Source organism: Neomonachus schauinslandi, chromosome 1, assembly GCF_002201575.2.
Source record: "Neomonachus schauinslandi chromosome 1, ASM220157v2, whole genome shotgun sequence".
NCBI lineage: Eukaryota > Metazoa > Chordata > Mammalia > Carnivora > Phocidae > Neomonachus > Neomonachus schauinslandi.
This window is the reverse complement of record NC_058403.1, coordinates 211,936,378-211,959,892: the sequence shown is the minus strand read 5'-3', so window position 1 is coordinate 211,959,892 and position 23,515 is coordinate 211,936,378. Positions and strand designations below refer to the sequence as shown.

At 57.3% G+C, this 23,515-nt stretch overlaps 2 protein-coding genes across 2 annotated transcripts in view; one reads left to right on the top strand and one right to left on the bottom strand.

The window, feature by feature from the left end:
• The first annotated feature begins 2,640 nt into the window (after positions 1-2,640).
• Positions 2,641-6,853, top strand: GIPC3 (GIPC PDZ domain containing family member 3). The gene is made up of 6 exons (XM_021705422.1): positions 2,641-2,865; positions 3,667-3,852; positions 3,991-4,171; positions 6,121-6,233; positions 6,491-6,572; positions 6,702-6,853. Exons 1-6 carry the CDS (start codon positions 2,641-2,643, stop codon positions 6,851-6,853), a joined length of 939 nt encoding a protein of 312 aa, XP_021561097.1.
• Positions 6,854-11,372: 4,519 nt separating this feature from the next.
• TBXA2R (thromboxane A2 receptor) overlaps positions 11,373-23,515 on the bottom strand; it is a 14,891-nt gene continuing 2,748 nt past the window's right edge. Inside the window, exons 2-3 of the mRNA XM_021705419.1 lie at positions 17,182-18,050; positions 11,373-11,618 (exon numbers count right to left, since the gene is read on the bottom strand). Coding sequence (XP_021561094.1) covers positions 11,373-11,618; positions 17,182-17,967 — 1,032 coding nt within the window. The 5' untranslated portion in view covers positions 17,968-18,050. The remainder of the gene's footprint in view (positions 11,619-17,181; positions 18,051-23,515) is intronic.

The following is a 23,515-nucleotide window of genomic DNA, read 5'->3' as shown; positions in this document are numbered from 1 at the left end:
CCCCGCCCCCATCAACGGTCACTCCCCACCTTCTCCCCCGCCCCCGCGAGTCCCCTTCCCGTCCGCGGATGAGCCCGTTCTGGACGTGTCACCCACGTGGACTCACACCCCGTGTGGCTTCTGTGTCTGGTTCCCTCCCTGAGCGTCGTGGGCTCGGGGTCCATTCCCAGGGCCGTGCGTGTGGGCCCCTCCCTCTTTTTCATGACCGAATAATATTCCAGTATGTGGACGGACCACATTTTGTTTATCCCTTCACCCGTTGATGGACATTTTGGTCGTTTACACCTTCCGGCTCCTTTGAGTCCTGCTGTGTATAGTGTGTGACAGGTGTTTGAACACCTGCTTTCACTTCTGCAAGCTACCTCCCCGGAATGGAATTGCTGCTCCTAGGGGGATTCTGCGCTTGCCTTACTGAGGAATCCTCTCTGAGACTTTTTGTGTAATGCAATATTTAAGACATCTTAAAATTGGGGGAGAATAATTAGACAAATGCCTGTATCAGGTTGAATCATGTCCCCTCAAAAGATACGCTGAAGCCCTAAACCCCAGTCCTCAGAATGTGACCTTATTTGGAAATAGGGTCATTGCAGATATAATTAGTTAGGATGAGGTCATCCCAGAGTAGGGTGGGCCCCTGATCCAATATGACTGGTGTCCTTATAAGAAGATAAAGATTCGGACACAGACACAGGAGACAGCCATGTGACCACAGAGGCAGAAATGGGAACAATGCAAGCTGCCAGAAAGTGCCGAGGAGTGCCAGCCACCACCAGAAGCTAGGACAGGCAGGGAGGGGCTCTGCCAAGGTCTCAGAGGGAGCGTGGTCTTGCTGACAAGCTGATGTCACACTTCGGGCCCCCCCCCCACAGGGGGGATAAAACCCTGTTTGTTTAAACCCCCCCGGCTTTTGGGCCTTTGTAATGGCTGCCCCAGGAGACAAAAACAACCAAGACTCTAGCCCCCCCCACCCCCGGGCCCCTTTCCCCCCCCCCCCGGCACAGGTACCCCCATCCCAAATTTGGAGTTTATCAGGCAAGTCTTTATCTACTGTAGCACATAAGTATGTCTTCCTAGAAGAGTACCGTTTTGACAGGGTTTGGTTTTCTCGTTCAGTTCTTAAAGGTTTTTAAAGTGTACAGTTCTGTGGTTTCTAGTATATTTACGAACTTGTGCAACCATCAGCACAATCTAATTCCAGAACACTTCCGTCACCCCAAAGAGAAGCCTTGTACCCCTTAGCAGTCACTGCCCCTCCCACCTCCTTCAGCCCCTGACAGAAACAAACCCACTTCCCGTCTGTGGATGAGCCTGTTCCGGACGTGTCACCCACGTGGACTCACACCCCGTGTGGCCTTCCGTGTCTGGTTCCCTCCCTGAGCGTCGTGTGTTCAAGGCTCATCCATGTCATAATGTGTGTCATGTTTTGCGGGCTTTTAAACTTGACACAACATTTTCTTACAGTGTCCAAAGCTTTCTGCAACTTGCCTTTTTCCATTAACGCTTGGTTTCTGAGATTCTCCCAAGGCGGGAGGCCCCTCTTTTGCACCACTATATGGCATTCCATTGCTGTTTATTATAAGAGCCGAAATTCTTGTTGTTGGATGCCTCCGTGCTGTGGTCCCAGGGGATTCTTACAGATGCTTCCTGGTGCCCACAGCCTCCTTCCCTTCTTCTTCATCTGTAACCTGGGGGTTCATTCATTTCCTCACCAAAGATTGCCTGAGTGCCTGCTGTCTGCCAGGCACAGGGCACCGGGATACGGCAGGGGGAAAAAGAGACCAGAACCCCTGCCCTCCTGCAGCTAACATTCTAGTGGTGGGGACAGCCAGGATACAAGATGAGTAAGTAAACAGCTGATCTATCAGGTAGTGCTTGATACCAGGGAGAAAAATCCGGGAAAAGAGATTGAGAGGTGGAAGGAGGAGGCAACATTTGAGCAAGTAGCTGAGGGAGGTGAGGGAGGAAACCAGGTGGATGACTTGGGAGATGGCGTTCAGGTAGAAAGAACAGCATGTGCAAAGGCCCTGGGGCAGGACCCAGCCTGGCATTAGAGAAAAGGCAAAGAGGCCGGTATGGCTGGAGTAGCAGGAGCGAGGGGGAGATGGGGAGGAGGGTAGGGTGGTGGGGGGCACGGGGCAGGTTGTGCAGGGCCTGGTGGGCCTCAGGGTGGACTTGGGCTTTTACCTCCCCAGGGAGGACTGAGCACTGGAAGGATGTGTCGAAGCAGGGACAGGGTATGGCTGAGGTTATCCCAGCATACATGTCCTGCCCCCTTCTAGGGTTGTTGCAAGGATTAAATGAGCGCGCCTAGCAGACAGTGAGCACTCCTCACGCTCAGCTGTTTATGTCCTCATTGGTGATCCCTGTTTTTCCCCATTCTGCAGCTCAGGCCCCTGGAGGACTGCCCAGCGTCCCCCAGGAGCGCGCAGCTGGCTGGCCCTGGCAGGGCCCGGACACCTGGGGCCAGACCCCCCTCCGCAGCCCGCGGTGTCGCCTTCCCGGGCGGCTCGGATTCCCGGATCCCCTTACCCCAGCGGCTCGGCTGTCACGCCCTGGGCCGGGGGAGGGGAGGCTGCAGGAAGCGGCGGATCCGGCGGCGACGGCTGTGGCGGTGGCCGGGGTGGCCCAGCTCCTCCTGCCATGGAGAGCGCCGCGGCCCAAGAGACCCGGGGTGCCGAGGCCCCGCGCCCGTCCGCGCCCCCGCCCTCGCCCGCAGAGCCCCCAGCCGCGCCCCGCGCCCGTCCGCGCCTGGTCTTCCGCACGCAGCTGGCGCACGGCAGCCCCACGGGCAAGATCGAGGGCTTTACCAACGTCCGCGAGCTCTACGCCAAGATCGCCGAGGCCTTCGGGATCGCGCCCACAGAGGTGAGGACCCCCGAACCCCCGCTCCACCCCTCCCGGCGCCAGAGGCCCACCCATCTGACCCGGGATAGGGGTGGAGCCTGGAACCTGGGACTGGGGGCCCCGGATCCCCCCCTCCTCGGATGGAGGGGATCCAATCACCAGATCTCAGAGACACACCCATCAGATCCTGGGGTGCCCATACCCCAGAGAACCTCTTCGCACGCCCTGCGCAAAAGGGGAGCCCGGGTTAGGGTGAGTGGATCCTTAGCTTGTCCAGGAACCCACTGCGCTGAACCAGCTAACAGTGGATCCCAGCCCTCGGGTAAGCGCCTCTGTGGTTCCTGGGCGCGGCTGGGGGCTGGGGTTCCAGGCAGCCCCCTTCCAGGTGCGAAGTCGGAGGCCCGGGGGGCGGGGGCGGGGGGGTCAGGGCCTGGGCTGCTGGGCTGTACGACTTGTAGCCCCCAGGGGGCGCCAGTAGATTCAGAATCGACTGAACAAGTTGGTCTGGGATGTCATGGCACCAACGGGTTAAAACTGAAAGTCTTAGGGGTGAGGGAGGGGTCTCTTCCTGCCCACAGCTCCCTGCTCCCCATCCTGAGGGTCTCAGACTCCTTCTTGTACCCCACCCCATTCTGAGGGTCCCGTGCCCCGCGTTTTCTGGTGGACTGGGATCCTGGTGGCTGGGTAACCAGGCCAGTTTCATGCCTCCTTGTGCCTCGGTTTCCCTCTCAGGCTCCTGAACCCATCACCCTGGTTGTTCTGCACAGACAGAGGGTGATGAGCGCTGTCATTAATTCTGCGCTCCCCCTCCCCTTGGGACAGATCTTATTCTGTACCCTAAACAGCCACAAAGTGGACATGCAGAAACTCCTGGGCGGCCAGATAGGGTTGGAGGACTTTATCTTTGCTCACGTGCGCGGCGAGACCAAGGAGGTGGAGGTCACTAAGACCGAAGATGCCCTGGGACTGACCATCACGGACAATGGGGCCGGCTACGCCTTCATCAAGGTGCCCCCGGAGGGCGGGTGACTACCTGCGTGCTCGGGGACCTGGGATGAGCCACTGCCCCTGTCTGGTTAACCTGGGCTCTGGGAAGCCGAGGAGGGTGGCTGGGGTGGCCTCGTGAGTGACTCTGGGTCCCTGCAGAGGATCAAGGAGGGCAGCATCATCAACCGGATCCAGGCTGTGTGCGTGGGCGACAGCATTGAGGCCATCAACGACCACTCCATCGTGGGCTGCCGCCACTACGAGGTAGCCAAGATGCTCCGGGAGCTGCCCAAGTCCCAGCCCTTCACCCTGCGCCTGGTGCAGCCCAAGAGAGCCTTCGGTGAGGGCCACCTGGGGTCCAGGGGGCAGGTGGGGTGGTGATGAGGAGCTCTTCCAGAAGCGGGTTCTCTGGATGCCCAGTGAACACAGTGGAGGATGGGAGCGTGGGGGGGGGAGGGGAATGGGACAGGATGGAAGGTTCTAGATGCCTCTGGTGACATGACAGGGGGCTTCTGGCACGGTGTCAAGAATGGGTGGGTAGTTTCTAGATTGTTAGAGTCAATCCAGGGATGGGGGCAGGGGAGTTTGGAAAGATGGGGATAGGATGAGGAGGTGTCTGGACCTATTTTGTAACCTGGTTAGGAGCTTTTATTTTTTTTTTTAAAGATTTTATTTATTTATTTATTTATTTGAGAGAGAGCGAGAGAGAAACAGCATGAGAGGGGATAGGGTCAGAGGGAGAAGCAGGCTCCCTGCTGAGCCGGGAGCCTGATGTGGGACTCGATCCCAGGACTCCGGGATCATGACCTGAGCCAAAGGCAGTCGCTTAACCAACTGAGCCACCCAGGCGCCCTGGCTAGGAGCTTTTAAAGTACTGCTTTTAGGCTATGATTTTAGAGAATGTTTTTCCAAGTGAGTTCTAGAATGGTGCTTTAAAAAAAACATTTTATTTATTTGAGAGAGAGAGAACGAGGGGTGGGGAGTGGCAGAGGGAGAAGCAGACTCCCCGCTGAGCAGGGAGCCCAATGCAGGACTCAATCCCAGGACTCTGAGATCATGACCTGAGCCCAAGGCAGATGCTTCACCTCCTGAGCCACCCAGGCACCCCTAGAATGGTGCTTTTCAAAGAGAAGTCTGTGACCTGTCCATACATGAGACAAGGGACTTGCTCTCGAAGACAATTTCTCCACCTCAGCAGTAGTGATATATGGGCCAGCTCATCTCTGCAATGTGGACCATCCTGTGCACCATAGGATGCTGAGCAGCGCCCCTGGCTTTGAGCCAGCAGATGCCAATGGCAGCCATCAGGTCGTAACAACCAAACTGTCTCCAGATATCATCAATGTCACCTGGGGGCAAAATCACCCACCCCTGCCCCGGGGTTGAGAACCTCTGCTTTAGAATGTAGACCATCCTGTTTAGCAGCAGGTCGTTTTTTTACAGCACGACTTTCTCAAGGAAGGAACCAGCCTGTCGCTTTCCATTCCGGCACCACTCTCTTATTTAATTATGGACTGGTCCTTTGAGTAGTGCTGTTCTCCAGCAAGAGGTTCTAGAAACTCCCGGGCACATCTGGAGGGAGGTCCCAGGGAGAATGGGACAGGGTGGGGTTCCAGATCTGCCCTTTAGCAGAGCAATGGACTCTAAGAGCCATGCCCAAACGTTAGGACTGAATTCTAGACAAAGTCTTTTCTAGATTGACCCTCTGGCTACAGGAGGATCTCAAGCAGTCCCTTCTAGAGAGAGTCATTTTAAAAACAGGAGGGACAGGGGTGTCTGGCCGGCTCAGTCGTTAAGCGTCTGCCTTTGGCTCAGGTCATGATCCTGGGGTCCTGGGATCGAGCCCCGCATTGGGCTCCCTGCTCGGCGGGAAACCTGCTTCTCCCTCTCCCACTCCCCCTGCTTGTGTTCCCTCTCTCGCTGTGTCTCTCTCTGTCAAATAAATAAATAAAATCTTCAAAAACAAAACAAAACAAAACAAAGCAGGAGGGACGGGGACGTCTGGCCTGCTCAGTCCGGGAGCACGTGACTCTTGGTTTCAGGGTCGTGAATTCGAGCCCCATGCTGGGAGTAGATTATTTAAAAAACATTAAAAAATAAAAATAAATAAAAAAGAGGAGGGTGATTCGGGGGGATTCTCAAGCTGGGTCTCTGAAGATTCACCCATGGACATAAGGGGGCTTTGAAGGATAAGAAGGTTCTAGAAAGGCTCAGCTGGTAACCTCTGAGGCTTACACAGATGTGGATCCGCCCAGAACACATGCCCCTCCCCCGCTCTGTCCCCTCCAGATATGATCGCCCAGAGGAGCAGGGGCAGCAAATGCCCCATGGAACCGAAAGTGACCAGTGGGAGGGAGACCCTGCGTCTTCGTTCTGGGGGGTCTGCCTCAGTGGAGGAAGTGGTGAGTGAAGGGGAAGGGAGTCTTCAGGAGCTCTTATACCGAGCATTCAGCTGACTCAGTGGGACCTTGGGTAAGACCCTCTCCTTTGTCCAGCCGGCTCCCCTACCCGCAAAATGGGTCCTCCATGCAAGGCAGGATGGGAGTGCTGGCACAGAGTGCTGACTCTCCGCTCCGCTCTCACCGCAGGGGTGGGGCCTGCGGAGGGGCTGGGCTGGAGGGATCCCGGACTTCTGACCCTCTGCTGTTCCCCGCCCCAGCCCAGCAAATTTGAGGAGGAAGCATCACGGAGGGTGGATGACCTGCTGGAGAGTTACATGGGCATTCGGGACCCAGAGCTGGGTAAGGGGCCAGGGTAAGCTGGGTGGACCCTGGGGGGAGGACAGCCCACAGGGAGGAGTCAGAGGCCCCAGGAGGAAGTCACGGCCCAAGGAGCACCCTCACCAGCCTTCCCTCCTGCTTGGCCTGCAGCATCCACCATGGTGGACACCTCCAAGAAGACGCTGAGCGTCCAGGAGTTTGCACACCGTTTAGATTCCGTCTTGGGCGAGTTCGCCTTCCCGGACGAGTTTGTGGTGGAGGTGTGGGCCGCCATAGGCGAGGCCAGGGAGGCCTGTGGCTAGTCTGCCCTGGGGCCGAGCGCAGCCCCAGCCCAGAGCCCAGCCCCCTGCCCCAGCCCTCCTGGCCAGTTCCCGAAGCCCACCTCTGCACCAGAGCCCAGCCCAGATCTGAGACCCATCCTCGCTCTAGAGCCCAGGCCAGCTCTGGGACCGAGTTTACCTCTAGAACCCCTACCAATTTCAAGACCAATCCCAGCTCTGAGGCCAAGCCCTACTCTAGACTCCAGGCTAGCTCTGAGGCTGAGTTTACTTTTGAGACCCAACCCAGCTCAAAAACTCAGCCCCCCTCCAGAGCCCAGGCCAGCTCTGAGACCAAGTTCACCTTTAGAACCCCTACCAGTTCTGAGACCAAGCCCAGCTCTGAGGTCAAGTCTTGCTCTAGAACCAAGCTCAGTTCTGAGACTAAGCCTAGCTCTGAGACCAAGCCCTGTTCTAGACCCCAGGCCAACCCTGAGACAAAGTTCATCGCTAGAATGCAGTTTAGTTCTGAGACCCAACCCAGCTCCAAAACCCAGCCCTTTCCTAGAACCCAAGACAGCTCTGAAGGTAAACCAAGCTCCGAAATCAAGTTAAGGTCTAGATCCCAGATAAGTTTTAAGACACAGCCCAGCTCTGAGATCAGTCCCAGTTCTGGAAGCCAGCCCAGATCTATGACCAAGCCCTTCCATAAAACTCAGTCTGATGCTGGAACTCAAGACAACCCCATGACTCAGCCATACCTAGACACCCGGTCTAGCTCAGGAACTCCCATTAATTCTGGAGCCCAGCTCAGACTCCAGAAACAGTCCAGCAACAGTAGCCACACCAGTTCAGGATTGGAAGATGGCTCCCAAACCCAGCCCTGCTCACGAGCCCAGATGCATGCTGCAGCTCAGTCCAGACCCAGATCCCAGCCCTGCTCTAAAACCCAACTGCACTCAAGTACCCACCCCCATCCTGGGGCCTGGTCCGGTTCCAGTGATGAGTCCAGCTCAGAGACTGAGTCCAGTTCTAGACCCCACCCTGGTGCTACAACCAGGCCCATCTCCAGAATTCAGACAAGCTCTGGAACCCCATCCATTTCTGAGGCAAGGCCTGCCTCCAGAGCTAAGCCTGATGCCGAGCCCCGCTCTCACTGCAGAACGCAGACCAGCTCTAGAATGCCATCTAACTCTGGGACCCAGAACAATTTTAAGACCTGGGCAATTTCCAGAGCTCGGTCCAGCTCAGGCACTCCACCCAGCTGCAGAACTCAGCTCAATTCTGAAGCACAGACTGGGTCTGAAATCCCATCCAGCTCCCAAACACAGTCAGTTGCTGAGACCCCACTGAGTTCAAGAACCCAGCTAAACTCTGGAATCCAGTCTAGCCTTGGGACCCAGACCAATGCAGCAACAGACGTAATCTCCGCAAATCTGTCTAGCTCTGAAAGCAGGCCCAGCTCCAGGACCCAGACTTGTCCAGGAGCTCAGTCAACTTCTGGGACTCAGCTCATCTCGGAAACCCTACCAAGTTCTAGATACCAGCTCCAAGCCACAGCCCAAGGCAGCTCTGGTATTCAGCCGGACTTTGGGAAGCAGACGAGCTCTGGAACTCAGCCAAGCTCTGGAGCCCAGATAAGTTCGAGAATTCACCCCATCTCTGGAACCCAGCCCAGCTCCACGATTCATTCCAGCCCTGAGACACAGCCCAACTTGGAAACCCAGAGTGATTCTAAAACCCAGCCTGTTTCTGAAACCCAACCCGGCTCTAGAACCCTGATCAGTTCTGGAACGCAGCTCAGACCTGAGACCCAGCCCACCTCAGAGACTGAGCCCAGTGCAAGAATTCAGCCCACCTCCAGGATTCAGCTCAGCCCTGTGACCCAGCCCAAGCCTGGAACCCAGAGCAGTTCAAGAACTCAGCCCAGCTCTGAAACTTACCTTAGTTCCAGAACCCAGTCTGTTTCTGGAACCCAGTCCAGCTCTAGAACCCAGACCAGTTCTGGAACCCAGCTCAGCTCCAAGACCCAGCCCAGCTCTGGGACCCAGAGCAGTGTAAGAATTCAACCCAGCTCTAGAGCCCACCTTAGCTCCAGAACTTGGTCTAGCCCTGAGACCTGGCTCAACTCTGAGACCCAGCTCAGTCACAGGATTCAGTTCAGCTCTGAGACACAGTCCATCTCTGGAAGCCAGCCCAGTTCAAGAATGCAGCCCAGCTCTGGAACTCACCTCAGCTCTAGAATCCAGCCTCTTACTGGAACTCAACCCAGCTCCAGAACCCAGACTAGTTCTGGAACCCAGCTCAGCTCCAAGACCCCGCCCGGCTCTGGGATCCAGAGCAGTGTAAGAATTCAACCCAGCTCTGGAGCCCAGCTAAGCTCGAGAACCCAGTTTACTTCTGAGACCTGCCTCAGCTCTGAGATGCAGCTCAGCTCTGAAACCCAACCCAGCTCCAGAACCCTGATCAGTTCTGGAACGCAGCTCAACTCTGGAGCCCAGCCCACCTCAGAGACCCAGCCCAGTGCAAGAATTCAGCCCAGCTCTGGAGCCCAGCTCAGCTCCAGAACCCAGCCCAGCTCTCGGATTCAGCTCAGCCCTGAGATCCAGCCCAAGTCTGGAACCCAGAGCAGTTCAAGAACTCAGCCCAGCTCTGGAACTTACCTCAGTTCCAGAACCCAACCTTATTCTGGAACCCAGTCCAGCTCCAGAACCCAGACCAGCTCCAAGATCCAGCTCAGCTCTAGAAATGGGCTCCACCTACAGACCCCTCGCCTTGACCCTAGAACTGAGGCTGATCTCACTCCCCCAGCCCAACATCAGCCCCTAGGCCCACCACGCAGAGCTCCGACTCTGGGCCCTAGCACAGTCTCTCAGCCGCAGCCCCAGCCCCATGATCTGGTACATGGGACGCAGGCCAACACTGGCCTGGGCCGAAGCTCACCAACTTCCCACCTGGCCCCACAGCCACAGACCCCGTCAGCCCCTCAGAACCCGGTCCTGTTCCCCAAGCCCCAGCTAGGACCCCAGAAATCCACCCCACCCACCATATCTGTCATCTCCAGTTCTGCCCCCAGGGCAGTCCTCCTGCATCCCCAGACCCCTGAATCCCTAGCCCAGAGGCCTGTCCCCTCCCACACGCTCAAGGAGTCAGGGCCTGCTCCTTGGGGGTCAGAGCCCCTCCCCCACCAAGGGGAGCTGTAGCTTGAGGGTGACACAGTTTTGGCTTCCAAGATCCCCCCCATCCTGTCTCCGGCCCCTCCCAGCCTGGGTCCCCTGGAAGCAGCAGGTGACCTCTTCCCCCAGCAGGTGGGGGTGGGGAGAGTAGGGAGAGTGGAAACAGGGGCTTTAGTTTCACTTGGGCCTGGCTCTGGGAGGTGTAAGCAGACCCTAGGTCTGTGGAGTGGAAAGCTGGGTGTGGGGGTGGGGCATGTGGGCAGGAGGTGGAGAAATGGGGGGCAGGAGGCAATCTTGTCCTCATGTACCTCGAGGGCTCATGGGGAATAAAGGCACCTCTCCTTGCAGCTGGGTGTGTCATTTTTGGGGGAGTTCATGGGAAGGCAGAGGAAGGGGCAGGCATGAGAGTTTAGGGGGCACAGATGACCACACTGGATGCTTCCTAAGCGGCTGCTGTGTGCCAAGCCCTTTACTAAGTGATACGGGCGCTCTGCAAAGGCTCAGTCACCTGTCCCTTCAACTGATGTTTATTGAGCACCTACTATGGGCCAGGTGCTGTTTGCTCAAGGCGCTGGAGTCTGAAGTGTTGAGTGAAAAAAACAGGTACCCCCAGGGGTGCCTGGGTGGCTCAGTCGTTGGGCGTCTGCCTTCAGCTCAGGTCATGATCCCGGGGTCCTGGGATCGAGCCCCGCATCGGGCTCCCTGCTCAGCGGGAGGCCTGCTTCTCCCTCTCCCACTCCCCCTGCTTGTGTTCCCTCTCTCGCCGCCTCCCTCTCTGTCAAATAAATAAATAAAATCTTAAAAAAAAAAACAGGTCCCCCCTCTGCCCTGCCCCCCCGCCTCCCCCAGCTCTGCTCCAGCTGCTGGCCGTGGGCACGCCGTGGAACAGCGATCTGATGCGCCAACTTTAAAGACTGATGACTCCCAGAACCCAAAGGACAGTAAGGCTGGGGGGCCAAGATATATTTTGGCAAGAGAGGGGGTGTGTTGACTGTGCACATTCAGTATTTTCTAAGCAGAGCCTTCTCGGGTTGGGGTATCCAAGGGGATCAACTGTACCCCAGGAAGCAGGTCAAAGTCAGGGTTCAGAGTCCCCCATTCCCAGAGGATTTCTGGAAGGGGAGGTTTGCAAGTCTCGTTTCCTCACACCCCCCCCAACATGCCTGCCCACCTTCCTGGGGCAGGCAGGGGGATGGGGAAGAGTTGGGGAGTCCCCAACGCTGATGGAGGACAGCCCACGATCCTGCCATTCAAAGGCTTGGTCCTTCTGATACTCCCAGCTCCTGGAACCCCATAACAGGCAGCTGTGACCGTCAAGGAGGAGGGAGATCTCGGGAGGGACGCGCCGGCTGGGGGGGGCGGTTTCCGTGCGGCCGCCCCCTTGGGCTCTACTGCACTGTGCGTCTCTGGGTGAGCTGTGGCTGCAGGGACAGCGACCTGGGCCTGGCGCTGAGGCGAGGGTGGAGGCGCCGGATCACGGCCCTGCGGAACAGGATGTACACCCAGGGGTCGAGGATCTGGTTCCAGGTGGCCACACGCAGGTAAATGAGCAGCTGCTGCTCGGTGGCTCGGGACAGCTGCCCCGTGGGGCTCATGGCGGGAGGGCTGCGCAGCACCGTTTGAGCGATGAAGACCTGCCGGGGGTCAGAGCAGTTAGCCGGGGCCCCCGCAGCCCCTGCGAGACACCCCCCCACCGCCGAGATTGGGGGGGACTTCTCTCACTGCCTTGCTGTGTGACCTGGGGAGGGCTGCCCAACCTCTCTGAGCTTCAGTTGATGTGGCTGGAAAATAGCGCAGTTTTCCTGCCCATGTCCTGGGGGCAGGTAAACACGGTGGGAAAGAAGACTCGCAGGTGTGGGCAGGTGAGTCACTGCCCGCGTTATTATCCTCTTAAACACGTTACCATTCATAAACATTTTACGATATAAAACTATACTATTCAATTGCACACTAAATATTTAATTTTTATATTCTATGTTTTATTTTATTGATTTTTTTTAAAGATTTTATTTATTTATTCATGAGAGAGAGAGAGAGAGGCAGAGGGAGAGGCAGGGTCCCCTCAGAGCAGGGAGCCCGATGCGGGACTCGATCCCAGGACCCCAGGATCGTGACCTGAGCCGAAGGCAGATAGTCAACCGATTGAGCCACCCAGGCGCCCTATATGTTTTATTTTAAATAATTTTATATTATATTAAAACTTATATTTTATATAATTTTATGACACGGTTTTATATTAAATAATTCTGTATTACATTTGTATATTGAATTATTCATTATTTTTATTACTTTTGAAATTTATGTTTAGTATGGCATATGTCATATGTTATTTACAAATATGTAAGAAATTAATTATTTAATAATTAATATATTGTTAATTATCATTATTGTAATATACTGGAGCTATATATTATATAGTATTTAAAATTATGTAATATTACCATTATAACTATATAATTTATATAATTAAATATGAATTATAATACAATAACAATGTGACAGTTATAATGTATATTTTATAACTATAATTAAAATTTATATTGTCAAGTATAATTATAATTCATATTGTGTTAAAGTATTATATTAAAATAAATGATTATGGTGAAATTATATTCATGTTGGGGCACCTGGCTGGCTCAGTCGGTGGACTGTGCAATTCTTGATCTTGGGGTTGTGAGTTCAAACCCCACGTTGGGAGTAGAGATTAGTTAAAAATAAGATCTTTTTAGGGGTGCCTGGGTGGCTCAGTCAGTTAAGCGGCTGCCTTCGGCTCAGGTCATGATCCCAGGGATCGAGCCCCGCATCGGGCTCCCTGCTCAGCGGGGAGTCTGCTTCTCCCTCTCCCTCTCCCTGCTGCTCGCCCTGCTTGTGCTCTCTTTCTCTCTCTGTGTCAAATAAATAAATAAAATCTTAAAAAAAAATCTTAAAAAAATTATCTTACTGTTTCCTGAGCACCTACTGCGTGCTGGGCAAACCTGGGGACACTGCACCAGCTACAACAGACCAGGTCCCTCTGGCACAGGCTTGCAGCCCCGCCAGCATGGTGGCGAGGCAGTCCCAGCATGCGGGTGGGGGTGACAGAGCCATGATGGGGGGAGCGAGGAGGGCCCCGTGGGAGGCAGAGTGGGCGCCGGAGCTGACCTGGGGGCAGAAGCCGCTTGGCACACAGGGGTTCCCCAGGCAAGTTTGAAGGCAGTGTCTGTGGGCCTATCTTTTGGGGCAATGGGGAGCCCAGGGAGGCTTTAGGGCAGGGGCTGGCCGTGGGCCAAATCTGGCCTTCCACTTCTTTCTGTTTTGTTTGCCTTGTCTTTTCATTTGGCTTTTTGTTTTGTTAAGAATGATTTTACTGGTGCCAATAGTGGGAGAAAAACTCACAAGGGGGGCATTTGTGACAGGTGAAAATGACACAAGATTCAAATCCCGGTGTCCACACACGGAGTCCTACACACAGCCACGCCCATTTGTCTCCTGTGGCTGCTTTCCTGCCCCGATGGGCCAGCAGAGCTGAGTGTCTGTGACAGAGGCCACGTTTAAAATATTTAGCGCCTGGGTGGCTCAGTCGTTAAGCGTCTGCCTTCGGCTCAGGTCATGATCCCAGGGTCCTGGGATCGAGCCCCGCATCGGGCTCCCCGCTCAGCGAGAAGTCTGCTATTCCCTCTCCCTCTGCTGCTCTCCCTGCTTGTGCCCGTTCTCTCTCTGACAAATAAATAAAAATCTTAAAAAAAAAAAATAAAGTACTTGAGTGTGGGGACACCTGGGTGGCTCAGTCGTTAAGCGTCCGCCTTTGGCTCAGGTCATGGTCCCAGGGTCCTGGGATCGAGCCCCGCATTGGGCTCCCTGCTCCGTGGGAAGCCTGCTTCTCCCTCTCCCACTCCCCCTGCTTGTGTTCCCTCTCTCGCTGTGTCTCTGTCAAATAAAATCTTTAAAAAAAAACAAAAAATATGGGCGCCTGGGTGGCTCAGTTGGTTAAGCGACTGCCTTTGGCTCAGGTCATGATCCCGGAGTCCCGGGATCGAGTCCCGCATCGGGCTGCCTGCTCGGCGGGGAGTCTGCTTCTCCCTCTGACCCTCCCCCCTCTCATGTGCTTGCTCTCTCTCATTCTCTCTCTCTCAAATAAATAAATAAATAAATCTTTAAAAAAAAAAAACTTTAAAAAAAAAATAAAAATGCAGAACTAAATGCAATGTGGTATCCTTGATTGGATCCTGAAACTGTGACAACCAAGTAAATGGTCACTTAGCATACTTCTGTAACACCTTTGCAACTTGTCTGTAAATGTATTCAAAAATAAGTGTTTATAAAAAGTGCAAAAAGTACTTGAGTGTGGGGACGCCTGGGTGGCTCAGTCGTTCAGCGTCTGCCTTCGGCTCAGGTCATGATCCCGGGGTCCTGGGATCAAGCCCCGCATCGGGTTCCCTGCTCGGCCGGAAGCCTGCTTCTCCCTTTCCCACTCCCCTTGCTTGTGTTCCTGCTCTCGCTCTCTCTCTCTCTGTCAAATAAATAAATAAAAATCTTTAAAAAAAATAAAAATAAAAATATTTACCATATGGCCCTTTATGGAAAAGTTTGCCCACAAAGGGGACTCAGGGTTTTTTTAATGATTCAGCGCTTCTACCTAAGGGAAGGGACGCCTTCTCCCTTATGCCTGGTGAGTAAACTCCTATTCATGCTTCAAAGCCCCAGCTCCAATGGTTCAGAGCAGGACAGAGCCCATTCTGGGCGTCCCTGGGGGGCAGGGAGGAGAGCGATGTGCAGCAGCATGGACGAGTCTGCTGGAGATCAGGGTCCTTGTGAGGTGACAGGCGTGCGCATCTCCAGGGGAGGGAAGGAGCCGGTTCCTGGGGTGGGTCCCAGCTGCTGGCACCGATGGGTTCCCACGGGGGCCACAGCCACAGAATGCTGCTTCTGGCTGGCAAATGTGCTCTTGTCCTGTCCCTGGGGTGCCCTTCCCAGGCCTGTTCTCATGGATCTGAGGGTATTTACATATTCACTTATTATTATTATTACTCTCTTTTTTTTTTTAAGACTTTTATTTATTTATATTGACAGAGAGAGCACAAGCAGGGGGAGCGGCAGGCAGAGGGAGAGGGAGAAGCAGGCTCCCCGAGGAGCAGGAAGCCCAACGCGGGGCTCGATCCCAGGACCCTGGGATCATGACCTGAGCCGAAGGCAGACGCTCAACCGACTGAGCCACCCAGGCACCCCTATTATTATTACTCTTAATATTTATTGGGCAGCACCTGAGTCAGGTCCCACCCTCCTCTGCCCACAGTCCTCCAGGGCTCCCACCTCCTGGGTGGAAAAGCCCACATCCTCCCTGCGGTCCCCTAGGCCCCGCACGACCTATCCCCTCCCCACCCTCCCCTCCTCCCTCTCTCTCCCTCACCTACTCTGCTCCTCCTCATTGATCTTCCAATATGCCAGGCAAGGTCCTGCCCCAGGGCCTTTGCATGTGCTGTGCCCTCTTCCTGGAATGCTCCCACCCCCAGATCTCCACACACAGTTCACTTCCTCACCTCCACCATGTCTTTGCTCAAATGTCACCTTCACCGAGAAGTCCCTGACCATGATCTGCCCCAGTCTCTTAGGACGCCCAGAATGGGCCCTGTTCTGCTCTGAACCATTGGAGCTGGGGCTCTGAAGCATGCGTAGGAGTTTCACTGCTAGATAAAACCCAGGAAGGCATCCCAGGTAGAATCTCCTTGAATCGTGAAATGACTCTTGGGGCCCCTTTGGTGGCACACTTTTTCTTCAAGGGCCGTGCAGTCTCAAAGCGACAAGGAAGCACATGGGTGTGGCTGTGTTCTAAGAGGACTTTATTTCTGGATGCAGAAATCTGAATTCCATGTCCTTGTCACGTGTCACAAAATATCAAAATATGATGCTTCTTCGCACTTTCTCTCTGACCACTTAACGTTTGTAAAAAATTCTTAGCAAAACAAAAAACCCAGAGCAAAAGCAAAAAAACAAATTTGTGATCTCTCTTTTTGCAGGGTTTTTTTTTTTTTTTTAAGATTTTATTTTTAAGTCATTTCTACACCCAACGGGGGGCTCGAACTCATAACCCCGAGCTGAAGAGTCGCATACTCCTCCAACTGAACCCACCTGCCACCCCTGCAGGTCTGGTTTTTGTTCTAGTTCTTTTCACTTCCTACTAATTACCGCTTCCTGCATCCATAGGCTATATTTATGGTCTGCCTTCCCCACTGGCAAGAGCTCCTGGAAGGATCTCTGTCACTTCTGTTCTCTGCTGCGTCCTCAGTGTCTAGACCAGAGCCTGGAACATAGGGGTCACTCATGAAATGTTTGTGGAAGGAGCAGATGATTAATGAGTTCACCGTCACTCGGAAGGGCAGACACCTTTTTAATCCCCATGATCAGACACCAAGGCTGGAGGAGGGGAGCCCAGAGCCAGAGTCATGCAGCAAAGTCCTTGTTGGACATGGGCTGGAAACCGAGTGTCTGACTTCAGACTCCAGACGTGTCCTGATCGAATCAGAAATGGTAAAATAGCCACCCCAAATGGCTAACTACACTGATCAGTGGAAGGACTTCAGTCAAGCTCTCCTGACTCGGAAAATCTGGGCAGAGCTGGGTTTCAGCCTAGAACTAGGCACAAAGTAGACTCAGGAAATGTTTGATGATTCAGTGATACTACCTAGAATGCCTTCCTTGGTTTTGTTTCATAGGTAAACTCCTGTGTATCCTTCAAAACCCCAGCCCCAGTGCCCCTTCTCTGGAAGACTTTCTCTGATACCCGACAGAACCTTGGAGCCCCTCCCCGGGCATCCCAGCCCTGCCCTCCAGTTTGGAGGTCATCTGTGTCTTGTTCACGAGCTCCTCAAGGAAGGACACTCGAACACGGGTCTGTGCCCATGTTTTCTTGGGTAGATGAGAACCTGAGGGTTTAAATCCCTTGTGGAGGGGCGCCTGGGAGGCTCAGTCGGTTAAGCGTCTGCCTTCGGCTCAGGTCATGATCTCAGGGTCCTGGGATCGAGCCCCGCATCGGGCTCCCTGCTCAGCGGGGAGTCTGCTTCTCCCTCTCCCTCTCCCCCTCCCCCTGCTCATGCTTGCGCTCTCTCTCTTTCAAGTAAGTAAAATCTTTAAAAATAAATAAATAAACCCACTGTGGATGAGCTGGAGCCCAGTCACCAGGGGTGGCAGGAGCCCCGAGCAGAGCCCCCACCTGCCACTCACCAGCAGCGGCATCCAGCAGAAGCTGGCCACCACCATGATGCCCATGAGCTGAGCCATCATCTCGACCTCGCAGTCCCGCGGGCGTTGCTGGGCGGCCTCCTGCCCATGGTAGACGTGGCAGAGAGTGGCCACGCTGATAGTGTTGAGCAGGAAGGACAGCCCGACCGAGAAGCTGCCAAGGAGCGTGAACAGCAGGCCGAAGGCCACATCCCCGGGCTGGGCGCCGAGCGTGAGGAAGCACCAGGAGCCGGGGTACTGCACTGTGTAACGGCCCACACCCAGCAGGGGCAGCAGGCCCAGCGCCAGCGCCGACGCCCACACCAGCCCCACCGTGGCCCAGGCCCGGCGCTGAGAGGCCACCGTGGGGCGCGAGAAAGGCCGGGTGATGCCCAGGTAGCGCTCCGAGGCCATGGCTGCCCCCAGCAACAACGGGCAGAGGCCGAAAAAGACCATGATGACGCCCATGAACTGGCAGAGGCGGCAGCTGGGGTCCACCGCGTGCCAGTCGAAGAGGATGGCGTGCTGGGACACCACGATCACGCCGGTGACCAGCAGCCCCATGAAGTCGGTGAGCACCAGGCCGCAGAGGAAGGTGAGGAAGGAGGACCGGGCATGTGAACTGCCCTGCCGCGCACCCGCCAGCACGCTCAGGGCCAGCAGGTTGGACGCCAGGCCCACCAGGCAGAAGGAGGCGGCGAACCAGGGAGAGGCGATCAGGCGCCGCTCTTCCAGCGTGATGTTGGTTGGCCGGAAACAGGGCCCCGGGGAAGTGCCGTTGGGCCACATGGCGCCGAAGCGGGGAGGGGAGGGTCACCACCCCATCGGGCCGGGGCTGCAGGTGGGGAGAACTGGCGCTGGCTCAGGCACACCTGGGGGAGCAGAGAAAAGATCTGCTGGTGATTCATTGTGTATTTTCATTGGAGTGGGCCTGGCGAACTCCTACACCATCTTCAACGGCCCAGTTCAAATATCCCCTCTTTGAAGAAGCCTGTCCTGACTCATCTCACTCCGCACTCAGTATTACTACTTCTACTGCCTCCAGCTCTGTCCTGCCCCGGACTCAGTGACCCACAAGGGTGAGGACCCGCGCTGTCTGCTCCGTGGCCCCCCGGAGAACACCCGGGGTCTTTTCTGGGTCACAGAGAAGAACCAAGAAACTCTGGGCTGGAACCACAGTCCTGGCGCCCCCTGCGTGATCCCAGGCAAATGATTTCTTCTCTCTGGGCTCCATGGCCCCGCTTGTCATCCAGCTGAGCCCTTGGCCGACTGCAGAATCCAGGACAGATTTCAGCCGCTGGGAGATGGGATGCGTCCAAGGTGAGGAGGGCGGCGGGCGGGCGGCCAGAGGTCACGGGCTCTCACACTGGCTCTAAGGTCAGCCTCCGGGTCACGATTGCGCCGCATAGACGCGGGAGGCCCGACACCTTCAGCCTCTTTGGAAGACGCTGCCTTGCCCATGTTGGGATGGTGTGGATTCTTCCCCCCCCCCCCCGCCCCCGTTTTCGTGGCATTGTTTTTATAATGAGAAATAAACCCAGAAGTCTGGTTCCATTCTGGGAACAACAACAGAAAAACCCCAGCTCATTTGGAGTGACAGACTCCCCTGGGACGAGCTATAAATGGCAGCAAGAGAGACCTGTTACCCTGTGGGGCTGTGGAAGGACACTGGAGACGCTGGGGCCCAGCTGCCGCGAGTGTGGACAGATAGACAGTTGTGGGGATGTCATGTAGAAATAAAAGGAGCGACCATTCAGAGAACAGCTCTCAGTGCCCGAGCAGGACACACCAGAGAGGCCATCAGGGGGTGGGCTGGGGCCTAGCTGGTGGGTTCCTGGCCTCCTGCCCTGCGTCCACACCGCAGGTGTCCCTGTGTGGCCAGAGAGGCTGCCCCGGGGGGAGGGCCGAGCGGGCACAGGTGGGCGGGTGTGGGCAGGACGCAGGTGCCAGGCACTTAGAGCTCAGAAAGCTCCTACTACGGCCCCCATTTGGCAGAGGGGGAAGACGGAGGCACCAGAGAAGTTACGTCTCTGGTCCAAGTCCTGCATCCTGGCCTGAGTTGATCTGAGATGCAAATCCAGGCCTTGTGGGTAAGCGTGTGTAAATGATTCGTAGGCCTGCTAGTCAGAGGGAGGATGGGGGCCGTGGGTGTGGAGGGTCGCCATCATTGGAATTTTCTCCAAGGGACAGAATTTTCTAAAAAGCGGGTCTGGCCAGATTTGAATCCGGGCCTTGCCACGAACCCTCTCACTGGCCCTGCTGTGAGCTCCAGTTTCCTTTCTGTAAAATGGGGTGGATGATGGGAATGAGCTAAGCTGAGTACAGGGCTTAGCCCTCTGTGGGCGCTCCCGTCACGCTGGCCCTCGCTCCCCATCTTGCTAACCGGTGCTTGGCCTGGCCCCTCTGCTCAGCGGCTCCTTATCGCTCCTCATAAATTATCCAGCCCCTGACAACTGCACTGAGCTGTGCTCCCAGGCCGAGAGCCAAAGCCACCGCCACTTGGGCGGGGTGGGGCCTGGAGTGAGAAAACGAGGCCCGGAGAGAGGCGGGCAGCTGCGTGGGGTCCACGGTGACCTCAATCTTACCCTCCACCGCAGAGCAGCGGCATGCTCTGTGCCATCACAGATTTGGCCTGCATTTGGATTCCTCTAGGCCCGGGCACCCTCTCCCTCGAGAGCTGGTATGCACTGTTTCTGAAACTTCCTGGGGACTTGGGCTGTGCTTGGGCCACTGCCCCGACCTCAGCCTGGAGTGACCACCAGCTCCCCCTAGGGCTCACGGCCCCAACCCTGTGTGGGAGCTCATGCACTTCTCATTCGCCCAGGGTCACACACTCTGAGCCCGCCTCATGCCTCCCCTGTCTGGGAACAAACCTGTGACCCAGAGCCCTTGGCTCCAGGGGAGGCTGGAAACTTGCATGACTCCCTCTGGCCACGCCCGTGGTTTCCAGTCCCACCCACACCCCACCCCCAGGTTCAGGTGATAGCGGTCGTCTCAAGTTCCCTGGCACACGGGCTAGGCCTGTAGGGGCCCCTGGCAAGGCCTCCTATCCCCTCCCAAATTGGCTGGGAGGGATGGCAGGGCCCTCACCCTGCAGGGGACTGTCAACATAGCGTGAGGTCCAGAATCAGCCCTGTGTGGCCCTCAGGGGGAATCCATCTCCCTCTCTGTGCCTCATGGGAGGCACGGGTCCCAGAATCCCACCCCAGATTTGCTGGACAAACCCAGGCTTCCATGGCCCAAGAGCAGGGAGGTTTGGGCTTTGAAGGACCAGGGCTCTGGAATTCCAATGAGCTCCTGGTTCTGGAACCCAGGAGGCCTCGAGTCCAGAATTCCAAGGAGCCGAGGTTCCAGAACTTTGATGGGAACGTGGCTGAGTCCTGGGATCCAGAACCTGGGTCTCAGCTCCTGGCTCCTTCCTGGAGGATATGTGACACTCAGTTCTCATCAGCCCTCCTGGGTGAGGCTGGGCCATGGGGGGTTCCATCCTGCCTCAGAGGCACAGACACCAGGCTGGGCCCTCCCAAGCCCAGCCCCACCCCGTGGAATGTGATCTCTGGTTCCCAAGTGCCAGGCCCCTCCTCTGCCTGTTGGTCACCACTGGCCCCGCTCTCCTCCTCCCTCTCTGCGGAGCCAGCCATCTCTCAACACGTCCGTCTCCCGCTCAACACTCCATCCCCTGGCTTGCGAGGCCGCCTGTCTCCAGGCCCACCCAGACTCCCCACAGGGGCGACGCTGAGCTCGCACAAACTCGGACTGGAGCCCCTGATCTGCCACCGCCAAGCCTCAGTGTGCCCCACTCTGCGAAATGCAGACAACGGGGACACTAAGTCGCCAGCTGGCATTCTGGCTGGCCTCCCCAGGCCTGACCTGCTCCCACTGAGCCTCTGCCTCCGTGGCGCCCCCGGCTCCTGGCGCCCTCCGGGCTTATCTCCTGGCTGGCCGTGTGCATGGGGGGCAGCCCCGCGGCGGCCCCCAGCACATCTGCTGAGTCCTGTGAACGCTGGCCAAGTGACCGCCGCCGCCCTTTGGCACGAAGCTGCAGGGGCCAGGCCAGCCTGATGCTTCCTCGCAGGCCCACGGCGGAGGCCCACAGACACCCGCGGAGACACACACCTAGGGGCAGGGCCCCTGTCAGTCCCCAGGCCTGCCTCTGCCTCCCCTCCCCAGCCCACAAGGCTTAATTTCCGGGAACTTTTCCTGTTTGTGACACCGACCCGGCCGCCACCTCAGAGGGTACAGAGTGGGGCCTCCACAGTCAGCCCAACTAGGTCTGAGCCCCGCCTCGGCCCTGACTCAGGGGACCCCTGTGAGCCTCCGTTTCCCTATCTGTACAATGGGTGCCCTCAGGGCTCACCACTCGGCTGGCAGGGGGGCTGCACAGGAGGGCGGGTGTGGGGTGAGGGACAGGCCCCGGAGCCTTTGGCCGTGGTTTCGGATGGACAGCGAGTTAGATCGTACGGACTTGTGCTGAGACCCACCATTGCATGTGCACACACACACACAAAGTGCACGCACACACTTGCTCACGACCACACCCAGCGCCTCGCACCCTTCCTGCCACATCAAAGGACCCGAGCAGCCCAGCGCCCAGCCAGGGAAACGCACACGCAGCACATCCTCAGCCACACTGGGACGGGCCCAGGGCGGACAGCGGGGGGCGCAACCGCCCCCTGCGGACACAGACCCGCTCTCCACGACGACACCCGGGACACCCAGCACCTGGCCGCTGGACCGGCCCAGGGGGACACACCCACAGCAGGGCGGGCCACCGCTGGACACACCCTGCCCGCTCTCACGCCCCGCCCCTAACCTGGGGGCCCGGCCTCACCTGGACACGATGATCGGTGGGACGCGCTGGGGCCGCCCCTGTCACGGAGCCCCGCGGGCGGGCGCCGGGCCCAGACCTGGGAGGGCGGAGCGGGGAGTGGGGCGGTCCGGCCTCCCGGGGCCCCCGGGGAAACCGAGTCACGGCCAGGGGCGGGCCGCCCAGAGGACCCCGGCGCTGCCACGTCCTCAGAGGGAACAGACGGAGGGCACGGCAGCTCTGGTCGCTGGGGTGCGCGAGGTGCTCTGGGGCTGGAGGAGGGGCGACGAGCCTTCGCGGCCCGGAAGGGGGGGGGTCCGAGGGGGCTAAAAATAGCCCAGGCCGGGGGCTCCGCTCCGCAGCCCGCGCCCTGTCTGTCCTTGTCTCTCTGTCTCTCCGTCCGTCTCTACCGGCCCCTCCCCCTGCACTGGCCACGCCCCTCTGGCACGGCCTGGTTGATGGGGGTCAGTGGGTACCCCCCAGCCCTCCCGGGAACTCGCGCAGCCGCCTGGGGGAGGGGTGGGCGCGTCCCCCTTGGCTCAGGGACAGGGATGCGGGTGGCCGGCGCCCACTCGGGAGCCTTCGGCCCCGGACCCGCCTGAGCCGGACTCCCTGTTTGCGCTCCCGCCTCCCGGCCCCGCATTATTCACCATCTGGGCAGCACCCAAGGCCGGCAGGGGAGGGACGGAGCCCGCGGGCGGAATCAGCCCCCTGGGCGCCCAGACCCCCACCCAAGGGGCCCAGGGCTCCAAGCTGGTGAACCTGGTGGGCGGGGGCCTGGCACACAATTAGGTACCCAATCAATGCAGGGTCTGTTTAGAGGGGAGGGGCGCCAACACTCTCAGGGAGCGGCTTTGTGGGCATCCTGCCGAGACAGGCTTTCCCGGAGCAGGTCCACTGGCCGGGGTGGAGGATCTGGCATCCCAGGGTAAGGGTCCTGTGAGGACAAAGGCTTGAAGATGGCAGTGGAGCTGCAGAAGGCAAGCCCCTACAGAGCCCCCTGCAGGGGTGTGAGGAGGTCGGTCCCCCATCCCCCTCCATCCCTAACCCCTGTGACAGATAGAGAAGGAATCCCAGGCCAGTCACCCTGGGAGGGAGTGAGGGTGAGCCCAGGGAACTGGGAGCAGGGCTTGGCAAAGGGCTCCCAGGCAGGGCTGGCATCCTTGAAGACCCCCAGACCCAGGGCTCTGGGCCAGGGTCTCATCAGCCACAAAAGCAGAGGGTGACCAGGCTGGGCGCGGCTGGAGCAAAAGCCCCCAGAGGCTGCACTGCGCTGGAGGAAAGTGAGGTTGGGCCTCAGGTGGGCGAACGGGGTCCACAGGCCTGAGCTCAGCCTCTGAAGCTGCATGGAGGGCAGGATTTTGGAGTGAAGGGGTGACCCTGGGCCTCACTGGCCCTAAGTTAGGGCCTGCAGTGGGCCAGGACTAGCTGGTTTGGCCTTGACCCTGCCCCACCCAGTCCCCGGGGGCCTGGGAAGGACATAGGAGGTCTGGCTCTGAGTGAGGAGGACGTGCTTCTGCTACCCCCCCC

Coding starts and splice junctions, on each gene's coding strand:
- GIPC3 (XM_021705422.1), top strand. CDS start 2,641: ATGGAGAGCGCCGCGGCCCAAGAGACCCGGGGTGCCGAGGCCCCGCGC. Junction 6,234..6,490: donor CTGCCTCAGTGGAGGAAGTG/GTGAGTGAAGGG, acceptor TCCCCGCCCCAG/CCCAGCAAATTTGAGGAGGA. Junction 6,573..6,701: donor CATTCGGGACCCAGAGCTGG/GTAAGGGGCCAG, acceptor CTTGGCCTGCAG/CATCCACCATGGTGGACACC.